Here is a 9,334-nt window from a genome sequence, read left to right as displayed (position 1 = left end):
TTTTTTTTTTTTTTTTTTTTTTTTTTTTTTGGACGTTGTAGCATCTCCACTCTTCATTTAGGTGCCACTGAGTAGGTGGAGGTGATGTAGACGTCAACAGCTCATCAGAACACGTTGAAGAAATTAACTGGAACAATGAAGGTTTGTGTTGCGACTGAATGTTTTTGTATTGCTATGTGAGAAAGTAAATCTATTTTAAAAAGGCTAAAAGTTGGGAGTGGGTGGGCATAAAAATCACACTGTGACTTTAAGGATCAGCAGCTGGAGAGGAGGCTGACCTTTGACCATGTGCCATGTGACAGGAAGTCATCGGGACCACATCTATTACAGTATCACTGAACTGCAAGCTGTAGGMGGGAAAATACTTCTCATAGCTTCAACGTTAAAAATAAAGTTTCAGGTTTTCATGTCATTTTCTGCTAAAATTAGGTAAAAAAATTGAATAAAAATGTTTTCCCAGCAGTTTCTATATAAAAGTGGATAAAGTTGAAGGAAATCTGTAGACAGGACTCAGGGAAGTGTTGCAAAGTCAGTCTGAAAGTGTTGCGTACTCTGGGTAATGTTGCCAACAAGTCTAGCTTTGATCAGCAGTATTTTAAACTTTTTAATTTTAATGTTACAATAAGTGTGCGACTGTAAACCAGCATCAAAGCACCGGACCCTAAAACCTAGACTGAAGTAGCTCAACATGAAGTCTTATCGAAGTATTGTTGATGTTCTACGAACTAAATTAACAGTTTCATGCTACAGCTGGTATAACTGAACCTTTTAACCCCACAGTTGAGTTTCCAGTGTCTGTTTCATTTGTAGAAATGTATTAATTTGATTATTTAGCATTTTGGCTGTTGAATTGTGAATGTTAATAAAATGTATTTACTCTAACGTTTGGTTTGTGTGGAATAAGTTGGTGAAAAGACCAGACAAAAGCATGTAATGTGACTTTTTTTAATATAAAATACATAAATAAAGCATCTGCAGGTGGTATCAGGAGCATGTGCACAATCCACCCCACCCCCMCTAAAAAGAAAACAAATAAGAGCTGTTGTTTGGACCAATGCCTGCACACAACACAGGTCACATGATCAGAACAGCCTCTGCATTTAAATTGAATGTGCTTTATTCCCAAAAATAAAAGCAATGCTCAAAGATCATCTGGCTACAAAGTTTGGGGGAAAAAAAAAAAAAGATTCTTAAAAATAAACATTTTTCTGAGTGAAATCAGCCCACAGCAGAATACAGTATTTACCTTTCTCCCAGACTTTTCCTGATTGCACTTTTAAAGATCTGTACTGAAGTGTAAAAAAAAAAAACTATCCCAGTCTTAAATCCCTGATCTCCACAAAACGTCTTTGGCCAAATAAACTGTGATAATCCCGTCCCACAACAAAACTTCAGAGGGTGAGAAGAGTGACCAAAACTCAGTGTTAAAAGAAAATTGAGGTGAAAACAAGAACAAAAACAAAACAAAGCCCATCTCTAAAGTATATTCAAACATTCCTCAGAGGCTGTTTTCTGTTTAAATGAAAACAACCCAATTTAACTCAGCTTGTTTTTACCTTAAACCTGTGAGCAGATGTCATATCGGAATCTGTCCAGAGAAACAAATCCTTTCTACATCATAAACTATTCTTTCATTTCATAAAATTTAAGCTTGCATAAAATCATTTGATGGTTAAAAAAAAATATCTCTGATTTTGACCTGTGTTTATCCAKACGATTTTCAACTACTTGGGATGTTTAGAAACCTGCTGGGTCAAAGGCTGCAGTGAAGGATGGAGGACAGGCACAGATATGTCTTACTGGTTTAAAAAAAACAAACTACATGGCAGCATTGACTGGATGAGTGCGTGGGTTATTCGTAGCGTTGGGCCTAGGATGGGGGGGTTTTGAAAGGACCCCAGGCGTGGAAGCAGCGTGTGAAGCAGTGAGGCTCGTTGCCCTTCCTCACCAAGCGCAGCTTCCTCGGCTGTTCGGCTTCTTTGGAGCGCATGTGTTGGATGTAAACCTGACCAGGACATGAGGAGGAGGGGTTAACATGTAGATAACGTACACAGTGCATGTGCTAGGGTTGGGCGATGTTGGCATTTATCATGATTAACATGGCTGTTAACCAGAGGTCTATAAAATACTTGAAAAAAAAAAAACTAAGTAAAATTACATGAACAGAAAATGACTTTGGTGAAAATAAATTTCACTGATGAGAGTACTACTCAAGTACAAGTCACAAAACTGTTCACAAAAATTGGGAGATTAAAAGTAAAAGTATTTTTACACACTAAGAAATAAACTGTTGAATTTACTGAACCAAACTGGCTCCACCAAGTCAGGGTGAGTAAATTAAACATGTGTATATTCTTTGCTCAGTTTCCTCAACTAGGCTCAGTGAAGCCAGTTTACAGGAGTAAATTCAACACTTCATTTTTTTAGAGCACAGAAACATCTTTCATGATGAGTCTGAACATATTTAATTTTGTAACAAGTAGCTAGGGGTTACCTTTTAAAGTAAAGAAGTAAAAGTATCATTTTTAGCTTTAAAATACAACAAAGTAAAAGTAGCTATTTAAAAAATAATTGGTAAAATTACAAATCCTCAAAACAACTACTTAAAAGTAGCAAAGTAAATGTATTTAGTTACTATAAACCTCTGGACACCGACATGTTCCAGTCACATGAATGATTTAAATTGCTCTAATGGGAAAGGTATGCTCTCTAAAAAAACAGTTTAAGACAGAGTGAGATATTTGACRAGGAAGTAGGCGATCCATTAATTGGTTGACGAGGAGCACCGAGTGGACTGACGGGAAATCCTTCATCAGTTGTGCYAGCAGCATTAATCACATTAACTGTCAAGTGCAAAACAACCGTAGAAAGGTTTTCTGACAATTACAAGCACACAAAACAATTCTGCCCAACCCTAATGTGTGTCCACAAAGTTGATGGTTCCCACTCACCTGGCAGGCTTTCAGACTGAGTTTGATCTCCACCTGGCTGGTCTGAGAGCCGACCCACATGTACACCTGGGAGGAAATAARTGTTTAAATAAATCTCAACATGGTGCATTTCATCTTTCAGACACCGCGCTCTGTTACCTCTTTGCCGTTGTCCAACAACATGATGTCATCATCGGCCAAATCGTCCTGACAGAAGTCCGAGCACTTCTCCGAAACAGAGAAGTAACCCTTCTCGTTTGAGCACCTGATGAACAGAAGAAAAATGGAGGACACAATAAGAACAGGAAGTGGGTTTCTCATTGCAGATGGAAAAAAAAAAAAAGGGGGGGGGGGGTGTCCTCGCACCTGAAGAGCCGAGCGTGTTTCATATATTCCGCATCTTCATCGTACGGTTTCTGCGAGCCAATCCCAACCCAGAAGAAGTTCTCAGGCTCCTCCCCYTCATTAATTACCTAGGAGTCAGTTTTTACCAGGAAGTGATGTGAAACACTACCAGCTGTGATCAGAWCACCATTCAATGGAAGCTGAGGACACTGGGTCTGACCTGTTTGCTGTACGTGTCGTCGAACATGGTGTTCATGATGTCCTCGGCCAGTTTGGCCTCGTCAGGATCGGCGGCTCKGCCCACCCAGGTGTACACGATGCCCTGGTTGTCTGTGCTCTCAAAGGGAACCTGCAGGAAACACGCTGTGTGACGCAAGCTGACTAAGCAGTAATCTCTTATAGATTTTTATATTTTTTTATTAAAAGAGCTCAAACCTTGAGGATGAAGCAGAACTCTGAGTTGAGGTTACAGGAGTCTGTGCCGATCTGAATGCTCCTAAGAAACACGCAGCAGAAAACWGGAGGATGTAACAACCCCCACCTTGATAAACGGTGAAAGCGGGMCGGCGTGTGATAGCGTACCTGGTGCAAAGCGCGCTGCCGTTGGTGCGGACGTGGTAGAGGGAGGGCTGGACCGAGTCGGTGTTCTGTTTCCGCTTGCCTTTGTGGATGATAAACTTTCTTTTGAAATGAGCCAAGAACTTGATGTTCTCCTGCTGCTGGGTCATTCGCACCACCTAAACGCCGAAACAGGACGTCAACTTCAGCACAAATCTGATGCACTCACTAACAGGGTTTATACAGGAAGTCTTACGGTGAATTTAGTACCATCACAATATTTAATACCAACATGACTTTRAGCTGCAACTGTAGCAGCAAACTCTTGAACTTTAGTTGGGAGTAACTAATAATAGTGTTATTTTCTTGAAGTGTTAATGTAAGAAAACTTTAACCTGAAACGTTTAGATTCTCAAGACTGATGCCAAGTTTTAAATGATTATTTCAGCCTTTCAATATTTTAAACATTACAGCACAGGAAGTCCTTTCAGTCTGAATTAAGTTATTTTTATTATTTTATTTTTTACCAGACTGACAGATTTATCCCTTAAATTTATTATTTCATTTAAAAAGATTATTTAATAATATTTATTATTCCTGTTTATTAAATCACATTTATCACAGTACACCTCTCAGTATGGTTCTAAATATAATTAAGTTGAATGAAACAGCCACAGCCTTTTGTTGTTGAAACATCTGGTCGAATTTTTGTAGATTTTTATGATAAACACCTGAAGYTGACTCACAGAGAGAAGTGAGTGATTCTGGGRGAAAAACTAAAGTCAAATGGAGACACTGGTGTTATACTCTGGGACATATTTGTCTTTAATATTATTATAGCTTTAATATTGTTTATTTATAAGAACTAAAGCTAACTCYGGTGAGGCAGCTTTGAAGTTAATGTCTGTAAGTTAACATCGACGCTCCGAACACATTAACGGTGGAAATGTTTGCGAGGTGCTTYCTAAATATAATAAATATAAAATTGTAGTCCTTCTTGGAGAATAGTTCAGGGAACGCTGAGAGCTTTGACCAGCAGTCCGTCTCAACGCTGCTGCATGCACCTGCTGTCAATCAGACAGCACAACCCGCCCTGCTCTGTKCTGATTGGTTAAAATGCTCACTGTGGTTCTCTTTATTGGTTGAAAGAACCGTCAGTATAAACCGTGTATCATCATTGGCTGGTCTATAGTTGAGTTGTTCAGACAATTAAAGCTTGTTTTATACTTCGAGTCACTCGTCTTGTTTCCCCTGATGACAAAAAAACAAAAAAAAAGTCTTTCCTGAGCGAGTATAAATGAGCTGAAGACACGGCGGGTTATAAATGATCAAAATTCCTCCCTCTGCCCTCACACGGCTCATATAAGTAGGACAACAACAACAATGATGGCCGGATGTTGTGTTTTTTTTTTTCATTCAACAATCAGTGTTTTGTTGGGTGAAGAGTCCGGAGAAAACAAATTTGGTTTTGTGTTAACGGTGGTGATGGAAGATGGAAGAAAGACGTGAACATCAGCCGCATGCTCCTCGTGAACAAATCGAACRCTCTGAGCTRCAAGGTCCACACCRCAGAGTTCTGACTGGCAATGAACATGACAGCTGTCACCGAGGGATGGCAGTGGAAGTTACACAACTTTGTGTCACTCAGCAGGGGGAACAAGACGTGTAAGTATAAASCAGCCAGATTCGTCAGATGACGTTTATAACTTTTTAATACTTTTTAATGGCTTAACGTTAGTGACGAGGTTAGCAAATAAAAAGAATAAAAATTTCTTCCTGCCTTTAGTTTTCCAGGGAAAAGACTCTCAAACTTCTTCTGCAGTGAGAAGGTGAAGGTGAGCCAGCCCATGTTTGAGGCCTGCCTGCCCTGCCAGAAGTACACCACACACTGGAAGTCTTCCTCGGGCTGTTTGTCCTCCTCTTCCTCAGCTCCTTTTCCTCCACCGCCTGCCTCACCGCCCTCCTTCTTCTCCTTCTCCTCATCCTCGTACTCCACAGGCACCCAGTACCTAAAAGCACAGAGAGGAAAGTGAGAGACAGGGAGCGAGCTTGTCTGGGAGCGGTGGAACACGGGCGCACCTGCAGAGGAAGACGTAGCAGTCCTGAGTGAAGAAGTGTCCGAACTCCTCCTCAGGCAGGCGCGTGAACTTCTTTCCCTCCAACACAAAGCCCTCCATACCGTCCAGGTCCTCGTTCCACTCCTCCATCAGCTGTTCAGCCTAGAAACAGAAAGAGAGGAGTGAGGCAGTCGTCTGCTTCCAGTCAAAAACAGCAACTCGACAAAAACAACTACCTCAGAGAGGGGCATGGCGGGTTGCCGAGGGAGGAAGAGGGCCGTGAGGTCAGCTTTCATCTGGTCTTTCTGCTCTGCATCCTTCTTCACCTGGGAGCAGACCAGAGTTATTATAGTTGAGATAAACTAACTAAATAACGAAAAGTGAAATTGAAAAAACATTTTAGTTAAATAAAATAAATAAAAACTGTAATAAAATGAAAAAAAAAAAAAAAAACGATAACTAAAACTGTATAATCTTTTTACCTAACTAAAACTAACTGAAATTATATATAGAATATCCTTAGTTTTAGTGTTTGTTTATTTTGAGACATGTGGATCTCTGAAAAACAAGCAGCACCAGGTTGGAGACAACTATTGTCATCATCCTAAAATAATCGCCCGAGTTTTTAGTTGGCAAAATTGAGTTACGCTACAATGGACTGCTTTAACTAGTGACCAAATAGCTGCTGGTTAGTTAACTCACAGGAACATCACAAGCTTGAGGATGCATTGGCAAATATGTTTATTCAAACTATAAAAAAAACTAATACTAGAACTAATAAAAACTAAACTAAAACTTAAGCATTAAAAATGCAATAATAACTAATAAAAACTAACAAATTCACTGTAAGAACTAATAAAAACTACCGTATTTTCTGGACTATAAGTCGCACTTTTTTTCATAGTTTGACTCGTCCTGCGATTTATACACCAGAGCGACTTATTTATGTATTTTTTTTTTCCCTTTCTCTCTTCATGACGCCTCTTTTTTTGCTGTTGCATTTAATATTAAATGACTGACATGAACAATACTACCTACAGCCATGAGGGGGCGCCATATAATTGTGAATGTTTTTTGGTGCTAGTTAAATAACTGAAGCATTAATGAAAACTGAGACAGACTGGACACAAACAAAATGCCGCCCAAAAGAAAATCTTATTCTGCAGATTACAAACTGCTGAGTCTGATGACAGTCCTGCAGAAGAGGAGATGACGGCAGCGCTTCCTCTTCCTCCGGAGTTGGCCGAGTTGTTCAGAGGAGACACCGAGGATGAAGACTTGAACTGATTCAGTGATGTGGAGTGAGATCGGTGAACCTGCGGTTAACTGTAATTTGTTTTTTGGACTGGCTGGTTTGTAACATAATGTTAATTAAGCCTATTCTGCATCTCAGGTATGTGTTTGTTCCTGGACGTTATAAAATACATTTCTAAATAAACGCGACTTATACTCAGCTGCGACTTATCAGTGGTTTTTTCTCTTCATGACACATATTTTTACTTTTGTGACTTATACTCCGAGGCGCCTTATAGTCCAGAAAATACGGTAATTGAATTAAAAGAAAAAAGTCTAAACTAAATAAAACTAAACTATAATGAAAAATCCAAAACTATTATAACCTTGGAGCAGACAGGAGAACACATGAACTAACTACTAACACAAATCTCAAATAATAAACAGAAGAATCAGTAACCTTGCCCTGCAGGTTATCGTTTTGTTGCACGGTCTCAGCAGCTCGGGTGTAGTCCACCCTCAACACATCGTCCCAGTTCTTAAACTTGGACTTGAACACCTGAAGAGGAGGATGAAGAGTAAATATAAACAGAACGAGGCTGATGGAAGAGGTCCGCGGTGCTGGAAAACCTGACCTGGCACTCGGTGCCCTCCAGGTTGCGGGTGACGCAGGCGTGTTTGGGCCGGTGCAGCATGGAGCAGATCTCCTGGCCTAGTTTTAAGGCGGCGGCTCGGACGAGACGAGGCGACTTCCTCCCGATCCAGATGAAGACGTCCGACCAGCAGTCCAGGATGTACACGCACTTGGTGTCCAGCAGGGACTGGAGCTGAGGGGGGAGGGAGGAGCATGAAGGGAAGAACGGACTCCTGTTGTTTTTACAAAAGTTCTGGTGTTGAGCAGATAAAACCTACCAGTCTGAGCTCTGGCAGCGTGTCCAGCTTGATCTTGTGGTCTTTATGCTCAACAGACAGCTTGTAGTTAATCTGAGGCAGCTCCAGGTAGCCCAGACCCAGGCCCACCTACAGGAGAAAAAAAAAAACACACATTTAAAAACGGCCACCTCTTCATAAACAACATGATAATTACACAGAAACTCATCGATTCGTTGACTGATTAACTTTCAGCTCCCGTAATTTCTGAAATTATGCTTCCATCGACCATTCAAACCTCTAAACCATCAACAATTACTTATAAAGAAAACAAAGAGCTAAACTGACCACAGTTTGGTCTCGTTTCAGCTTTGATCACTTTAGTGTTCTATAAAAGCAATTATATATTTACAAAGTTCAGTTTTACTTTTCTCATTTACTTGTTATTGTTTAACTATATTTTTTACCTAAAAGGTTTTTTATATATATACGACGGAGTGTTCAAAGTTCACCAATCAAATAAAAAAATATTCAAAACGTTATGACTTTTGACAAATTAAACAGCAAATAGTTTAAATACAACAAAGCATTCAGTCTCTGCAACAATTCATATCGTGACAGACACGTGATTGAACTTCGATCCAGAACCGCACGGCATTCTGGGGGATGTTGGCCAAGTTTCTAGGTGGGATTTCAGAAGGTGTCGACACTAAGCGCACCCAACCCTGAAATATACAATCTTATGCTCATTGTCAAGGTCAGTGTAAAATCGTAATGTTATGCATATAACTACTGTTCCCTGAAGGAAAGGAACGAAGTACAACACATCATGTATGGGAACCACGCCCCTGCGTGTCCTGGCTGAAGCCACCTCTAATCACGCCTTTAGGCAGGTGACGTGATGACGACAGATGTCAGGCTCCGCCTGCACATATAAATATTGTCGCATCACAGTCACTCCTCAGTTCGGTAACTGCTCTTCACCGAGCCCAGCTGTGCAGTGGGGCCACCATGTGTTGTACCTTGTTCCTTTCCTTCAGGGAACAGTAGTTATATGCATAACATTACGTTCCCTTTCAGTCAATTCACTCGGTACAACATCATGTATGGGACATATATAAACGCCCCACAGAGCAGCACCAAACTTGGGTCATAATAACATGCTAGTGCAGCACATCAGACCCAGCGGAGAGCACAGAGTGAGCCACCGAGGGGGCTGTCACATCTAAGTGATAAAACTGAACAAATGTGTGCGGTGAAGACCAGCTGGCCGCAGCACAGATGTCACTCACAGGTACCCCTTTAAATAGGGCCCAGGATGCTGCTACACCCCTGGTGGAG

The 9,334-nt window shown here is 40.7% G+C and overlaps 2 protein-coding genes across 2 annotated transcripts in view; one reads left to right on the top strand and one right to left on the bottom strand.

The window, feature by feature from the left end:
- llgl1 (LLGL scribble cell polarity complex component 1) overlaps nucleotides 1–882 on the top strand; it is a gene marked incomplete in the record, with an annotated part of 56,694 nt that extends 55,812 nt beyond the window's left edge. The window contains 1 exon segment of the mRNA XM_014006905.1: nucleotides 7–882.
- Nucleotides 883–931: 49 nt separating this feature from the next.
- The window catches only part of flii (FLII actin remodeling protein), a gene marked incomplete in the record, with an annotated part of 29,943 nt that continues 21,540 nt past the window's right edge, over nucleotides 932–9,334 (bottom strand). The window contains 13 exon segments of the mRNA XM_014006904.1: nucleotides 932–2,005; nucleotides 2,952–3,017; nucleotides 3,090–3,195; nucleotides 3,297–3,403; nucleotides 3,496–3,624; nucleotides 3,711–3,771; nucleotides 3,858–4,012; nucleotides 5,614–5,842; nucleotides 5,913–6,052; nucleotides 6,127–6,216; nucleotides 7,584–7,682; nucleotides 7,759–7,950; nucleotides 8,036–8,143. Coding sequence (XP_013862358.1) covers nucleotides 1,871–2,005; nucleotides 2,952–3,017; nucleotides 3,090–3,195; nucleotides 3,297–3,403; nucleotides 3,496–3,624; nucleotides 3,711–3,771; nucleotides 3,858–4,012; nucleotides 5,614–5,842; nucleotides 5,913–6,052; nucleotides 6,127–6,216; nucleotides 7,584–7,682; nucleotides 7,759–7,950; nucleotides 8,036–8,143 — 1,617 coding nt within the window.

Source organism: Austrofundulus limnaeus, unplaced genomic scaffold (genome assembly GCF_001266775.1).
Source record: "Austrofundulus limnaeus strain Quisiro unplaced genomic scaffold, Austrofundulus_limnaeus-1.0 Scaffold38, whole genome shotgun sequence".
Taxonomy (NCBI): Eukaryota; Metazoa; Chordata; class Actinopteri; order Cyprinodontiformes; family Rivulidae; genus Austrofundulus; species Austrofundulus limnaeus.
Note: the sequence above shows the minus strand (reverse complement) of the source record. Positions and strands in the feature narration are given on the sequence as shown.